The sequence below is a fragment of the Aspergillus tubingensis genome (assembly GCF_013340325.1).
Source record: "Aspergillus tubingensis WU-2223L DNA, scaffold_2, whole genome shotgun sequence".
Classification (NCBI taxonomy): Eukaryota; Fungi; Ascomycota; class Eurotiomycetes; order Eurotiales; family Aspergillaceae; genus Aspergillus; species Aspergillus tubingensis.
In genome coordinates this window covers 1,014,113-1,030,453 of record NW_023336276.1, presented here as the reverse complement: position 1 = coordinate 1,030,453, position 16,341 = coordinate 1,014,113, and the positions used below count along the sequence as shown (strand labels likewise).

Here is a 16,341-nt window from a genome sequence, read left to right as displayed (position 1 = left end):
GAAGATGACACAGCCGAGAGAGATGAGAGGAAGGAAGTATGAGCTCGGGGACACCTCAGAGATGAGAGATGGATAGAAAGATCGCAGTCTTTGCCATACGATCGCGTAGATAAACAAGAGTAATCAGGAAGAGAGAGCGAAGAGATAGCAAAGCGAGGAACACCAGCTCAGGTTCACGTGGCCGAGAATGGAAGGAAGGTGACGAGGGTCAAAGCAGTAAGGTAGAAGGTTGTGAGACTGCTCATACAACAGCCATACTAAGTCAAACCGGGTGAAGAGTTGTTTCGGGATGCTACATGCAAGCTCGCATACAGTCAAAAAAGACGGAAAAGTCTGACAGATCATGAAGCGTCATACGTATATGAGATTAGAAGATATGCCTAAAACCAATGCACTCCAGACCTCACTTCTATAGACATATACTTCACCGATAAATCATGCGTAAGGTCAATATCAAATCAAAGTCAAACAGGGATATCATCACTCATAACCACCAGCTCCTTTATCAGACCCATTTCAATCATTGCTCAGCGTTTCCTTTTCTAAACCCAAACACTAAACAGACATTACATCTCATCAATGGCGCAGTTGGGATGCATCACGTAGACAGTGCATTGAACTTGCTCACTTTGCCCTTCATCATCGGCATCCACAAGGCCTTGCCCGCGAATGGGCATCAGAATGTTATCCTACAGGGAGTAATTGAGATTAGCAATGGGTTCAAGTAAAAGTGACAGCGATATGATTGCACATACCTTGATCATTCGCTTCAGGACCTTCACAGCCAAGTCACGCTCATTTTGGAGATCGTCCTCTGTGTCAATCTCGGACTCAATCTGCTCCAGATACCAGATGAGAAGATCCTCTTGCTCGACACCCTCACCAGAGTTCGCTTCATCGTCCCTTACACGACGGACCATGAGGTTCAGGATCTTCATGTACTTGTCATATGTGATCTTCGTCCTTGAGCGTTTGGGCTGGGCAGTTTCGGCATCTTCGCGCATAGGGCTGTCTCCATCACGGTCACGATCGCCCATCTCATGATCCTCCTCAGCAGCACGACCCTCCGCTGCTGCGGTTTCATCATCGTCGACTTCGACATCATCTTTCTCGACTGTCACAATGCTCTGTCGGAGAAGGTCGTACGCCTCGCGCACAAACTTGGGTATAATCTCTTCCACACAGTTGGCCTTGGCGACGGCTTCAGAAAGACGGATCAGAGATTCCAGCTGTCGAACTGTGATGCGGTATGAAGAGCGGCCCATGCCACCTTGAGCATCGCCAGCACGAAGCTCCTTATACTTTTCGACCAGGTAAGCCTTGGCCTCCTCCGTGAAAACAGGCTTAAAGGTACGGGCGAATCGAATGTAGCGTAGTAATTGCTCAGTGCTGAGCTCGGGATGAACAGCTTCGTCGCGGTTCATGTGGACATTGACAATGTGATCAGCCAAATTGCGATCCACTGTTTCATTGGGATCATCACGGATCACGAAGAACAGATCAAATCGACTCATAATGGGAGCACTGAAGTTAAGGTTGCCGCGTAGCGTAGTCTTGGGGTTGTATCGGCCGCCGATGGGGTTGGCGGCAGCAAGAATCGAAGCCCGAGCATTAAGGGTGGTGTGGATTCCTGCCTTTGCAATGGAAATTGTTTGTTGTTCCATGGCTTCGTGAATGGCGACCTGGTCGCTGATGTCCATCTTATCGAACTCGTCGATACAGCAAATACCACCTCCATTCTAGATCACGATACGTCAGTTTCGAATGCCAACCAGATGGATCAGGTTACCTACAGCCAACATCAAGGCACCAGCTTCAATCGTGAACTCGCCTGTCTCAGCGTCCTTGACAACAGATGCGGTCAAACCGGCGGCAGACGAGGCTTTACCACTAGTGTAGACTGCACGAGGGTGCAACGAGCAAATATATCTGTTTCGTGTAAGCATGGCATGCAAAGCTGTATGCAATAGCCGGTATGAAACTCACTTCAAGAATTGACTCTTACTCGTGGATGGATCACCGACAATGCAAATGTTGATGTCACCACGAAGCTGGAGGCTCTCTTGCTCCGTGGACTTGCCGACACCGCCAATCAGCTGCAGCAGCAGACCCTTCTTGATCTGCCGATGACCGTAAATCATGGGAGCGATCGAGTCAATCAACCGCGAGTAGATGTACTCAGAGTGAACGAGATTCTTCAAGTCTTGAACCTCGTAGGGTGTCAGGCTCTGAAGCAGAGCTTCTTGGGCCTGGTCTTCGTTGGATTCAGGATCCCGGTTTTGGTTGAGCGAAGCCAAGATGTTGTGCGATTGTCCATTCAGCTGCTGGTTGGACTGCTGACCCGGCGTCGTGGTATCGGGAGTAACCATGCAAGAAAGGAAGGCGAGTCGATAGGTCAAATCTTTGATACCGAGCGCCTTCAACCCAGTAACACCACCGCCTCCAATATCACTTCCCCGGAATGCACCATCATCACGAACTGCCTCCGGCCGCACGCCAGGAAGTCCAAGCTGACTGACATCGGGTACCACGATCAAGGTACCTGTGAAGATACACCGCTCACCAGCCTTAGCGCGATCAACCATCTCACCGCGAAGGATGACATCCATTGTCCGTGGCATACTGCCGGTTGGAATCTCGTGAGAAGATTCCTGCAGTTTCACCTTTTGCCAATCCACGAAGGTACTCTTGCCAATGTCCAAGCGCCAGCCGGAGCGGTTACCGCAGGTGTTGTTCGGACATTGGGAGGGCTCAGTGTAACGGAAGGTCTGTTCCACGTTGGTCACGACGGCCTTGCACTCCTCGCAAATGAAGGTTCCCAGTGACAGTTCTGGGCGAATTTCAGACGTCCGCGTGACCGTACCAGACACCGAGACCAATTTTCCAATCTGGGATGTGCGCAGCTGGCGCAGTCTGGAAACAAGGGGCAGGTTGTAGAAGGCCAAAGAGAACAGCTTATCCGTCTGCTGATGCCTGGTCTTCTCGCGGATATTGCGCTCCAATTCAGGGTTGTCAGATACACTAGAGTTGCCAGCGATCATCGAAGTGCCGGCTTGGGAAGAAACACTGCCTGCGGCCGTAGCTTGACGGTGAGAGGCGAAGTACTCTGGTTCATACTTGGCGATAAGGTCATGAAGAGCCTTGGTCAAGAAAGGTTGGAATCGGTAGTATTGGTTGGCAATGGCATCGGCAAGAATGGGGTTGCTCATAGAGGTCAAGTGGGTGAAATCGACGTAAAGGGTGGACAGCTCCCATTTCGCCATGCCCATGATCTGGGCGATGTAGTATTTCTCACTCAAGACTTGTGACGATGGCGCCGCCTGTGCCGACGAAGGTGTCTCTTCCTGGTAGGTCTCGAGGAGCTCTGCGAAAGCCTGCTGTACCTTCTCGCCTGCCACATCGCTTACCGGGGGCGGACCGGGAAGATAAGGATTGCGTAGTCGGGTAACGGTCGAGGCACTGGAATCGGCGACTTGGTCGTCGGCAAAGCCATGCATGTCACTCATGGGGCCATTGCTTTCGGAAGGCGGTTGGGGTCGTGAGCTGGGAATCTGATCGGAGTGAAGACGATGGTCGCGAGAGCCCGCCGTGGAGCCCAACTCGGATTGCAGGACGGCGTCAAAAAGGGAAGACATGGTGGTCAGGCGGAGGGCCAAAGGGAGGCCGCTAAAAAGGGTGAGGGGTGCGACTTCAATATATGCGTAGACTAATGAATTAAACGTGAACGGGTCCCTAGGGCCTGCCTTAAAGAAGAAAAGAAAATAAGGAAGAAAGAGGAAAGGTGGTTATAGAGGTAGTGGGGTTTGAGAGAATAATTGACCAAGAGCAGGCAGGCAGCGTTTGATGTTTTGGTTGCTGCGGTTTCGCTTCTTTTTTTGTTCGAGCTTTTGCAATGGGACGCGAATGCAACACGAACGCGTCGGCGGAATAGTTATTGCGGAATACCGACGCGTAAAGTGCTTTTGTTCAGGACTGTGACAGACCTTCCCAAAGGGGCAGAATTAGTCTGCTTAGATCAGCAGCGTGGGAGTTGCGCACGGAACGCCATGCCAACCCCACCGGGACTAGACTGGTTGCGGGCAAAGGTCCTCGAGCCCACACCGGCCCAACCTGGCCTCCAGAAGCGGATCCCTTCCAAGGGCAGAGGGCTTCGTTCCGCACCCAATAAGCGCCGGCGGAGACACTTTTCCCGGAGCCTGAGCTGACAAGCAACCAATCATGGCAATCCGTCAGGTCAAATAAACTTTCGGAGTCGGACTAGCGGGGCCTCTTAGTTGTCCTTGACCCCACCACTAGCACTGACTAACCCGTCCATCCCTAATAAGATGGAACGGACAGGTCGGGGGGTTTGTCGTTAGTCCTTATGCCACGGATAGATAAGCAAACCAAACTGCTGCTCTCTTCATCAACTGCTCCCTCACTACTACTACTCTGACTTGACAGGTGGTCCGAGTTGGTTAGTCCCCATTCTACTAGCCCATTCTGCAATGCCTTCTCCTTGTCCTTCTTAGAAAGCTTCCCGTCCCCATTCGCTGGCGGCTTGTGTGTGTGTGTGTGTTCGTGATCTCACTTCCCCCCGAATATGCAGTCTTAACGAGTTCCGCTCTCGTTTCACCCTGTCATCCCGCCCAGCTGTCAATCCTTCTCCCCTCCCCTCCCCCCTGTGCGATTGTAAGAAACAATACCAAAACGGAGAGAGGGGAACGACAAAAATAAAAATCAAAGGAAAAGAAAACCCGCCATGTCGGCGGATAGACTTCCTTTGGCGGATTCAACACCTCTCGACTCCTCTACCTCAGGCGTACGGGGTACTTCTTCGTCTGAATCAGAACAACAACGTTGGTTTCTTTGCCGCCTTCTCTGTGATCTGACCGTCCAGTCGACGAACTTACCAACACCCTTTCCTCAGGAACGTCCAGCGACCCCCCTCAAATTCCTGTGAGGATCAGACGACGAAGGCATTTGCCTATGTCCGATGATCAATCCTCCAGGAACCAAATCTTCTACTTTGTTGACTCCAATTCCTCGTCCCGCGAAAAACGGGCTCATGTGATGCGTCACCATGTTCAGGAGAAACGCCGGCAGAGGAAGTCATCCCACTCCCGGGCGGACGGCGACCGGAGGGGTAGTCGCCCTCTTCGCTACTCCCCATGGCCTCATAAGAGGACAAATGTAGACAATCATGATGATGGCGAATCCATTGCCCCTCAGGAGGTTCCCAGCGAAACTTCAGTAAACGGACATTCTTTGGTAAGTTCATCATTTATCATCAATACAATACTTTCACCATTAATTACACAAATGTCTCCACCGCTCGCCATACTAATCTAATTAATAATATAGATTCCGTTTGGTCTCCCTCCTGTGCAATCACCACCCGAATCGGTAGATGGATACCAGTCACCTTCACCTGTCACTATGCTTGATGCCTCGAGGAAAGATCCATTCAATTCTCTTCCAGGCGTCTACTCCCGTGATGACCAAGAGCTGGCCGACTACTGGACTAATCGGCTAACCTACTGGTCGGGCCAAAATAAATACATCAAAGACCTTGTGTTCAAGGCCGCCATGAGCCACCCATTGTGCTTCCAAGCAGTCATTCTCACCTACTGCGCCCGCTGGAAAGCCCAGCTCTACAACCTGAAAGACAGCAAGGAAGCTCAGTATCATCTCGACAAAGCCGTAAAGGGAGTCGAAGAAGCAAGGATTGGATCTGCGGGAGTCGACGAAGATAACCTAGCATTGGCGCTGAGCGGCATGTCACTACACGAGGATCGGTTTGGTGACAAGCAAATCGCTCGGAAGTACGAAGACCAGGCTGTCGAAATCCTCCGGTCTCGATCCGGCACGCAGAGCACGGTCGAGGTTTTCATGCATTACGTGCGATACGTGATGATCCCGCCACCGATGGAAATGAGCGAAGAGGGGAAGCGCTGGCTCGTCTCTTTTCTTCATGCAGCAGAGCAGCTGATGCACCAGCATAGCACACCTTCCTACTTGGAGTCTGTGCCCCAGCGACGGACTGCTTTCCAGATGGATAGTCCCTTGTTTCCTCTACTTTCCAGTGGGCCCCGCCCTTCGCAGGTGCCTCAGGATTACCGCATGTATGTTGTGCACAATGCGCCCACCCAGGAGATTACTAGAACCGCAGCCTTGATCTACATTACCGCGGCGCTGTGGGATCTGGCAGCCTCGGAGAACAAAACCGGGCGGTTTCTCAACCATCTCCACCACCTCGTGCGACTGCACAACCTGGACCGATACCCAGCCTGCGAGACCTTCATCTGGCTGCTCCTGGAAGAAGGCTATGGAGCGGACCTGAAGGAGTCGGAACGCGGATGGTCCACAGGCGAGCTACTGAAGATGCACAAGCAACTCCGACCGGACCTTCAATTCCAATACAACGAAATCCTCTTCAGTCTGCTCATGCTCCATCCGCCAATTCGAGGAATTGATGCGTTTGAGGAAGAATTGCTTGGGCCCATTTGAGCGAGAGAGACGATCCAAATTACTTTTTCGAGATACCCCTTCCCCTGTCGACATTCATCTACTTAGCCAGTGTTTTCTTCTCTATTTTGAAAAGGAGCGTGTGTTGTGCCGTTTTGTATTGTGTTCTGTATGTTTGTATATTTCGGGCAGAACAGAAAAAAGTACTGATTAGGTACGAATCCCAAACGCATGATTGTTTTCCCCGACGTGCAGAAGCGTCGCAGGAGTCGTACATGATTATTTACTTCGTACTTTCGTGACCTCTTTAATTGCCTGTAGCTAGCAGTCTGAAGTAAAAGTAAGTAAGTAGTGGTGGTAACCCCGCATTTTCGGGGGTTCCCAATAGGTTACTGACTGGTTGGTGTTACCTCAGATCGGGTTTTCTAGAACGACCTGTTCCACGGTTCCCAATCCGCGACCAATATCCCTTGCGGGCAATTGGTCACTCACTGTTCACAGATACTAACTACTACTACCAGGTCTGCTTACTTATCTACCCTTCCGTGTATCTAAACTACTTTGTCTTTAGTTAGGATGACATTTGCCACGTAAGCCGATCTGCATCGGAAACCTCTAACCTAACTAACCCATTCTACAAAGCAAACTAACAACAAACCTACCCACTTATTCCTCGCCCCCTCCCCCCCCATCGGATCATCATCCACCTCCCGTAAAGAAAACGAAATCCTAATAGATAGATATATCTATCTACTCTTCACCGTGACGCCGCGTAATTCGATCAACAGCCCGACAATCCCTCATTCGATCGATCCTCACCAACCACCACCAACTAACAGAATATCAGTGGGGAAGAAAACACAAGAACTTACGGTGAGGGAGAGAAATATGAGATATTATTTTCCAATCTGTGTACAGTAGTAGTACTGTACGTATGAGGATCATTCACACGCGCACGGACTCTTAAAAAACGATGTGCATTTCCATTAATGGATGAAAAGAGTAGATAGATAGATTTTTCTCTTTACTTATTTTAGTCCGGTGGGGGTGGGACGGACATGTCACATACTTTCCTTTCTCCTTCCTGCCGGATATAGAATCCGCTGGATACGAAGGTGCTTCATTGAGTTCATTTATTTGTGGTATCTGCTACTACCCTACTACGGAGTAGTAGAAGTAGTAGTGTACAGTATTAAGTACACAAAGCTGCATGGTTGGTGTCCTGTTTGTGGTACTTTTTTTCGTTTTTCTGTCTTTCTCATAATTGTTATTGGAATTTCTGCACACTTTGAATATCACTAGATAAATCGATTCTTGGGTTGAGGATAGATTTATCATGTCCGTCAGCTGAGCTTTGGGCTGATGATGGTGGCGGGACATAGTTTCGTTATTTAGTTAATTAACGAGTTATTTAGTGTCGGTGCCGCTTAGTAAAGAAATAACATGGCTGGGATTGACTTTTAAAGAGAGAGAGAGAATGAGAGAAAAGAGGGGTCTGGAGCTCACGCCACTACTACTACTACTACTCCAAACACAGCACAAGTAGTACTCCATAACCAAACAAGTTGAATAAATTAGTAGCAGTCAACTGCTAGCTACTTTAGTACTTTTGATCAATGATCCCTGCTCCCACACACACACACACACACACACACACACACACACACACACACACACACACACACACACACACACACACACACACACACACACACACACACACACACACCAGATTACACACGCTACTGCAGGCCGCTGTTTTGGGTCAGGGCATGGCATGCCGTCCGCCCGTCCCCCGTCCGTCTGTGTGTGTCTCACGGGAGAGAGGAATGATCTGTGGTACTAGACGGGGCTAGCAGAAGTACGACTGGCTGGGTTGGGCTGGACTGGACTGGGCTGGGCTGGTAGTATGGTCTGAGTGGTTAGTTAAGCTTATTGATTACTTCGGTTGGTTGGTCAAGGTGGAAGTATTGAAAGTAGAGTAGATAGGTGTGGGCGGGTGAGTGGGTAATTAGTTAATTTATTTGATGGGAGTGTGGTGTTAATTTAGCTCGTTATTTCTATTTAAGGTAATAGTAGTTAGTTGTTTGGAGATAGTTTGTTTCGGGACTGTTGTATAGTATAGTGTCTATGTGCTCGTGGGTCGGGACTTGTATATGTGAAGCTGCTTGTGCAGAATTAGCATCGGTAGTATCATCTGGGAAACTTTGTGCCACAAGAAGATGATCCGGATACTACTGTAGGGGCATAGTTTGAGGGTGGGATCGCTGCTAGGTCTGAAGTTGTACAATGTACACTCTTCAATGTCACTTCTTCATGCAAACCTTGCACATTTTGTGTTTGAGACAATTTACTAGGATTATACTCCGTACATCATCTTAGCTATCAGAGTACTACTTTTTTTGTAGGACAATTCTCCTCTGGTATGACAGAGAAATAATCCCTCCGCGATACACGCGATACACGCCTTGAGTCTGGCATCTATCAAATTTCCTTTCAAATGCTTGTACAACAGTCAATTGCCCCGGAAATGACACTTCCATAAAGTCCTGTCTCAGATACCAGTCCAAAAATCAAGGCTAGACCTGGCATAGCCCTCGTCCCGTATCCCACAAAAGCAAAAGCCGTGACAGTAACTAAACTCTAGGATGTTGCCTCAGGAATACGATAAATCTTTCTCAGGTTCTCCAGTTGCTTGCAGTATGATAGGTGCCAATGGCCAGCCCGTGTCCAGCCACATGGTTTTTTATTCGCGTCCTGTCCTCGGAGCGTTAGGATTAACGGACGGACTTGCTCCATATTATTCTGGCAGAAGGTGATCGTAGACAAGTAGCATGCTTGCATGCTTGCTTGTCTGTCCGTCTGTCTGTCTGTTTGTCTAGGCAACGGGATTTCAATTTGCCGCTGGTGTTACTACATAACTTCGTGGCAAAGTCTGCTGCTACTTGCTACTACGGGTGCATGAAGCTTCCTTTCTTCAAGCTTCCTCCTGTGTATGATGTGGTGATGCCAATTATAGATAGCATCGTCATTTGCAGAAACCACACATAGACACATTTACCTCGACACGCGTAACGATGATGAGAAGCAGAGAGGAAAGAAAAAGTATCGCATCGCGCAAGTGACAACAAACAGTCACATAAACATTCTTCCGCACTGGCGATCCAGAACTCAGCAAGCAGTGCTTGCATTCAGTCAAACACACCGCCGAATTCAAACAGAACACTAAACACAGCCGGGCTAGCGTTGACAAATTTCTAGCGGAAAAAGAAAAAAAGGGTTGCCTGGCTAGTGGTTCCAAGGGCAAAAGGTCTCTGATCTGGTACGGCAGATGGTGGCCCCAGCACGAGGCTGAAAGACTGGTTTGATTGCCTGCGGGTCCCCCATAGGCATCGATGGGATGAACCTATGATCCGAGATCCAAGGGACGATATGAGGTGGAAATGAGCTAGTCTTGTGATGCGTATGTACGGATCATAGATGATGCACCTGTTGATAGGGAAGATCTGGTTTGTTGTTTGCTATTATGTGTGTGTGTGTGAAGGAGGGGAGTTTGCGCGGTGGCGACTAAAAAAGATGCTTACACTGAGGACTGTTGACTGTTGACTGTGTAGCACAACTGCATCCATGCCCTCCATGCCCTTCCATTTCTAGCATTCCGTTTACCCCCTTCTCCTCTAATCCTGGTACTTACTACATGCCAGTATATATAGCACTGTTATTAAAGAATGACAGATCAGACCGACCACAGACACGATGGCGCAAAATGAAACGGGCGGCCCGTGTCAGAATCTTCGCAAGTTGAAACGCATTGGCGCCGTGGATGCTGTGGCTGGAGACTGGAGACTGGGAGAGGAGAAAGAGAGTCGTAAGCCAACCATCGGACAGATCCCGATCTTGGCTTTTTTCCAACTGTCACGGGTTGAGGTTTTTGCAGATTGCTTTTTACTATTATTATGATTTCATACATTTATTGGCTTCTCAATTTGAAAGGAAATGAGATCACAGGTACATCTCTAATTTTATACTGTGACACCATAGTCTGATAGTTTTAATAACTAATGATTTCATTGCTGCCGTTTGCGTCGGTCGCAGAGTGCTGCCCCTTTCGACAACCCACGGAGAAGACCGTCTCAATCAACCACTGGAACAAACCCACTCTAGCCGGCCGTCTGGGGGAGAAGAGATTGTGTTCCTCGATTTTCCTCCTCGGGCAGATTCGAATTTGCCACCTTCGCTACCGGACGAAAGGCCATTATTCTATCTACACAGAATTGACCACCTGGGTAGCAATCCGCATACAAGAGAATTACCGAGAATTACCAGACATTCCTGTGTGAATGTATGGGAGAGTCCACTACAAAAAGCGCGTCGGAACAATACGATACGGTAAGCGAGTTGCGAGTCAGACTAAGAGACACTAGTCAATCTGCTAGGCCGATCTATTGGGACCAACTCATCCACTCTCGCGCCTTATCATCTTCCCTCGTCGGGTCTCTCCAGCCACAGTCACCAAACGGAATCCCCTCGGAGAATTGTTCAGCTTTCCATCAATTCCTGGTTGTCACCGGGCCACATCAGACAGAAAAAGAGGGGAAGCAAGCTTCTCTCGGTGAACACAATCATCATAATGGGTGGCTGGGAATTGAATTCTGTCCCGGTCCGATGGCGAAAAGGCAGATGAGAATTCACCTTGGATCGGACAACATCAGTCTGGCTGGCATGATGCTGCTCATATCATGATGACGAGCAGTGGCTGAAACGGAGTGCGATCGTCGCTTTGCTGTTGATCAGCCCAAAAGTCAAATGCAAATCTAGCATTGCGCGCGCTCCTGATCGGAATTCCCCTTACGCTGGCCTCCCCTTCAATCGTCATCGACTCCTCCACTCACAGGAGTGTGACCCGGGCGACCCAACGATCCCATCTGAGATCCAGAGTTGACCTGCCAGTGGCATCGCCTCTCACTCGTCATGCCCGGCCCCAAGTGGAGTGGCTTGTTCCCTCGTGGGTGGCACTAGCTTCAATCCCTCACCATCCCACCCAGACTTGACCAAAGCCCGGATGAGCTCCCCTTTTAACTCTTCTCGTGATGCTAGCCTGAGATTTCCTTCACGGGAACCATTCTTTCGGTTCAGCCGAACCCATTGCCATTCCTAGGGGTCCAATTGGCATGCGTTGAGCTGTGCACCCAATCTGCTTTGGCCGGCTCTTTTCTACTTTTTCAATTTCTTTTTTCGCTACAGTGGGCAGATCAGCAAACCCACTTCAAGTCCCAGGCGACCCAAACAGAAAAAGGTTTCCTTTCTTTGGGTGGCTCCCCCTCTCCCTTTAAGCTTTGCGCCCCTTGAGTCTATCCTTTGCTTTTCTCATTTTTCGTTTAAACAAACCTCCCTCCCTCCTTTTCGTTTCTGTCCAGCTGCCCTGTTTGGATCTCACACTCTTTCGATCCTGGCCGTGCCCTTGCCTGTGATCCCCTCCCCCTCTCTGCGGTCGACCGCTCTCGATCGTGCGACATTCTGCCTCTTGACGTAACCGCACCTATACTCTACTTGACCACGACGGACTCGTACTGCCACGGGCATTGATTCGCGCCATCATGGCTATCCATGATGTCGGCCTGGAAGGCCTTCATCAGCTATTCCAACGGGTGAGTCCTAATGGTGTTGTGGGATCGCGCTCGGTCGCATTTTTCCATTGATGCTGAAGAGCGCATCTCTAACCCTCCCACAGAGCAGTGATGATCCGCAAAGCGCTTCCAACTCGGCCTCGGGCCTGGTCACGACCTTGGTCCCCTCTTTGATCTCTGCCGCGGCCATGGTAATCATCTTCATTATTTTGCGACGCAGTGAAACTCGCATGTACATGCCCCGAACCTATCTGGGTGTTCTGCGCCCCTCGGAGCGTACTCCTGCTTCTCCTACTGGCCTCTGGAATTGGATTTTGCAAATGTACCGGCTGCCCGATGAATATGTCTTGCAGCATCACTCCATGGATGCCTATCTCCTCCTGCGCTTCCTGAAGGTTGTGTCGATGATTTGCTTCGTGGGAGCTTGCATGACCTGGCCTATCCTGTTCCCGGTCAATGCAACGGGCGGCGGCGGCGGTCAGCAATTAGACATGCTGAGCATGTCGAACGTCAGCGCCGATAAGTATGCTCGCTACTTCGCTCACGCATTCATTGCATGGCTCTTTGTCGGTGTGTACTTCTGTAAAGTATGGCTTGGGGGTGTCCGTCACTAATGATATTGCTAGGCTTCGTCTTCTACACGATCACTCGCGAATGCCTGTTCTACATTAATCTGCGCCACGCTTACGCCCTCGCTCCGGCATATGCCAGCCGTCTCTCGTCTCGCACCGTGCTTTTTACTGCGGTCACCGAAGATTACTTGAGCCGCGAAAAGATTCGACAGATGTTTGGTCCCGAGAAGGTGAAGAATGTCTGGCTTACGACCAACACCAGCGAATTGGACGATAAGGTTGCCGAGCGCGAGGACGCTGCGATGAAGCTCGAGGCGGCGGAGACGAAGCTCATCAAATTGGCCAACGCTGCTCGCCTGAAGGCCCTCAAGAAGCAAGGGTCCGTGGAGGAAGGCCAGAACGCAGGCGATAGCCTTTGCGACGATGACGATGAGTCCGGCTCGGTTGCAGCTCGCTGGGTTCGACCCCAAGACCGCCCTACCCATCGGCTCACATTCCTGGTCGGTAAGAAAGTTGATACCATCAACTGGGCGAGATCTGAGATCGAGCGTCTTCAACCCGAGATCGAGGAACTTCAGGCCAAACACAGGGAAGGTAATGCGGACCTGGTGTCGTCTGTCTTCGTTGAATTCCACGCCCAGGCCGATGCTCAGCAGGCTTTCCAGTCTGGTTAGTGTTCCATGTCGTCCATCTTTTGTGTCCAGCTATGCTAACTCGCGCACAGTGGCCCACAACTACCCCCTGCACATGGCGCCTCGTTACATCGGCCTGGAGCCCACCCAGGTCATCTGGTCCAACTTGCGCATCAAGTGGTGGGAGCGACTCGTTCGTTACTCTGTGACCATCGCATTTGTTGTCGCTTTGATTGTCTTCTGGGCCATTCCCACTGCCGTGGTTGGCTGCATCTCGAACATCAACTTCCTGACTGAGAAGGTTCCTTTCCTTCGCTTTATCAATGACGTTCCAAGCTGGATTCTGGGTGTTATCACGTCTCTTCTGCCTACGGTCTTGATGTCCGTACTCATGGCCTTGCTGCCAATTATCCTCCGATGTAAGTTGCAACCCTAGGCCTCCATGTATGTGAAGTCTGAGCGCATTCTCATCTGTCTATAGTGATGGCCAAACTCGGTGGCGCTCCCAGCTTGGCTGCCGTGGAGTTGACTACACAAAACTTCTATTTCGCATTCGAAGTCATCCAGGTTTTCCTGGTTGTCACTATTTCATCTTCCGCCTCCAGTGTCGTCTCCGATATTATCAACGATCCCACTTCCGCTGCGTCTCTGTTGGCTGAAAAGATTCCCACCGCTTCGAACTTCTACATCTCGTACATCATCCTGCAGGGGTTGTCTTTCAGTGCCGGTGCTCTGCTGCAGATCAGTGGACTGATCCTCGGCAAGGTCCTGGGTCGGCTCCTGGACAACACCCCGCGAAAGATGTACAGCCGTTGGTCCAACCTTGCGGGTCTGGGCTGGGGAACTGTGTATCCTATCTTTACCCTTCTCGCTGTCATCGGTAAGTAACTGTTCGTTAAGGATGTTGGGAACGGCCAGCTGACAATACATACAGCTATCGTCTACTCGTGTATTGCACCCCTCGTGCTCGGGTTCGCCACCATCGGTCTTTACCTCTTCTACTTCGCCTACCGCTACAACATGCTGTATGTGTCGAACGCCAATATTGACACCCAGGGCAAGGCCTACGTCCAGGGTCTGAAGCACCTGACTGTGGGCTGCTACCTCCTGATGGTCTGTCTGATTGGTCTCTTCGCCATCGCTACCGCTGCCGACAGCATTGCCACTGGACCCCTGGTCCTCATGATCATTCTGCTGATCTTCTGTGTTCTCTACCACATCGCCCTCAACAATGCCCTGGAGCCCCTGATCCACTACCTGCCCAAGAACCTCGAGTCGGAGGAAGAAGCCCTGCTGTCTCGCGAGCAGACCAAGGTGAGCCAGTCCGGCGAGGCGTCGGATGACGCCGCCGCCGGCGGCTCCAAGGCACGCGACAGCGGCGTGGCCAACATCGACTCCGCCGAACGGGGTCTGACCTCCGACGAGCCCCAGGCTAAGCCCAACTTCCTGCTCCGGTATCTTCGTCCCGACAGGTACGACAGCTATGCGCACATGCGCCGCCTGGTTCCTAGCGGACAGGAGATCACCAAGTATGACCCCGAGGTGGAGCGGGACGCCTACTTCAACCCGTCCATCAAGGCACAGGCTCCTCTGCTCTGGATTCCTCGCGATGAGCTCGGTGTCAGTCGCCAGGAGGTCAAGCACACCTCCCGGGTCATCAAGATCACCGACGAGGATGCCTGGCTGGACGAGAAGAACCACATCTGCTGGGACTTGGACAAGGGTGTTCCTCCGATCTTCAAGGAGAAGGTTTACTACTAGATACCCAGACGCAAGGAAAAGAGAAAAGAAAAATGATGTGTATGGATATTCTACCGACTGTTGGATGATAATGGTGATGGTGATGGTGATGGGAGAATAGTTTACAGAGAACCTTGATACCCACGGATTTGGAGGCCATAAGAGTATATGGCTGGCTTCTGGAAGATAAAGATAATACGGATGTTCATGTTTTATTTCTAATTATACAAACTAATCATGAGTTTTAAGTGTTGAGAAGAAGAAGAAATGGCCGTGATGTTTACATATATACAAGGTTACTATAAATATCACATAATGACTGGTTGTGCATTAAAATCTCCCTACTATTACCTCGACTAACCTACTATTAACTATCACCATTACAATAACTGATAAAATTACTCCCCCTCACCAGGATGAACCATCTCCCACCCCCTCCTCACCCCATCCCTCCTCTTCATCCGCTCAAACCACAGCCTCAACCAAGGAAGCAACCTCAGATTAAACTCATATTGACTCGCCGCCGCGACATACGGGAAATGCACTAGATCAGCCACCGTACTATTATCATATCACCATCAGCCATCAATCACCCTACACCTTCCTCTCCACACAAAGTAAAGAAAAGAATTGGACAGGACAGGGAAAATACCACTTCTCCCCAGCCAACCACCCACTTCCCTCACCCCACCTCTGCCGATTCAAAGCCAGCTCCAGAAGGCGATATAGATCGATTAACCTTTCCCTGAAGGGGCGATCCATCAATGTATGCGCTGTTAAAATAATAGGTGTGGTGTGTTTATTCGATCCAGTCTCGGTTGTCACTGGGGGTGATTGTTGTTGTTGATGCTCAGGTTCAGGGTCGGTGCTTCCCATCCAGAATTCTAGCTTCGAGCAATGCTCTTCCACTGCTGCTTGTTCGAGAGTATTTGGTGGGTATGTGATGTGGTGATTGTCCTTGTCGTAGTTACTTAGGAGGTAGGTGGTTATGGAGGAGAGGGTTTGTAGGGGAGGGTCGTGGTTGGGGCGGTTGGTGTCTGTTAGGGTTGTTGGTGGTGGTGGTGTTGGTGTTGGGGATGAGAACGAGAATGGGGAATCATGGTGGGTGTGGCTGTCGCTGTGGCTGTTGGGGAGGAGGTTGAGGGTATAAGGGAGACTGAGTTCTTCGAGGATGATGGCGATGGCGGTGCCGGTGATGGAGGCTTTGGGGGTGGTGAGGGTGATGGTGCTGGTGCTGGGTTCTTCGGTGAGGTCCATTGTATGCTACTATTGTATCGTCGTAGGTAATAGGCTGTGAATTGTTGGAGTGGGGGAGGAGAGAAA

At 50.4% G+C, this 16,341-nt stretch overlaps 4 protein-coding genes across 4 annotated transcripts; 2 read left to right on the top strand and 2 right to left on the bottom strand.

Annotated features, from left to right (window-relative positions):
- Positions 1-566: 566 nt before the first annotated feature.
- AtWU_00921 (MCM DNA helicase complex subunit MCM6) lies at positions 567-3,635 on the bottom strand (the record flags this gene model as incomplete). Its single annotated transcript, XM_035496036.1, has 4 exons — positions 567-689; positions 756-1,739; positions 1,794-1,929; positions 1,987-3,635. The coding sequence occupies 4 exons, from the start codon at positions 3,633-3,635 to the stop codon at positions 567-569; spliced, it is 2,892 nt and encodes a 963-aa protein (XP_035351929.1).
- Positions 3,636-4,741: 1,106 nt separating this feature from the next.
- Positions 4,742-6,489, top strand: AtWU_00920 (uncharacterized protein; the record flags this gene model as incomplete). The annotated part of the gene is made up of 3 exons (XM_035496035.1): positions 4,742-4,838; positions 4,910-5,250; positions 5,344-6,489. The coding sequence occupies 3 exons, from the start codon at positions 4,742-4,744 to the stop codon at positions 6,487-6,489; spliced, it is 1,584 nt and encodes a 527-aa protein (XP_035351928.1).
- Positions 6,490-12,044: 5,555 nt separating this feature from the next.
- AtWU_00919 (putative DUF221 domain protein) lies at positions 12,045-15,039 on the top strand (the record flags this gene model as incomplete). The annotated part of the gene is made up of 6 exons (XM_035496034.1): positions 12,045-12,095; positions 12,179-12,644; positions 12,701-13,315; positions 13,371-13,697; positions 13,760-14,158; positions 14,213-15,039. 6 exons carry the CDS (start codon positions 12,045-12,047, stop codon positions 15,037-15,039), a joined length of 2,685 nt encoding a protein of 894 aa, XP_035351927.1.
- Positions 15,040-15,416: 377 nt separating this feature from the next.
- On the bottom strand, positions 15,417-16,275 carry AtWU_00918 (glutathione S-transferase; the record flags this gene model as incomplete). Its single annotated transcript, XM_035496033.1, has 2 exons — positions 15,417-15,579; positions 15,671-16,275. 2 exons carry the CDS (start codon positions 16,273-16,275, stop codon positions 15,417-15,419), a joined length of 768 nt encoding a protein of 255 aa, XP_035351926.1.
- Between the last annotated feature and the right edge of the window lie 66 nt (positions 16,276-16,341).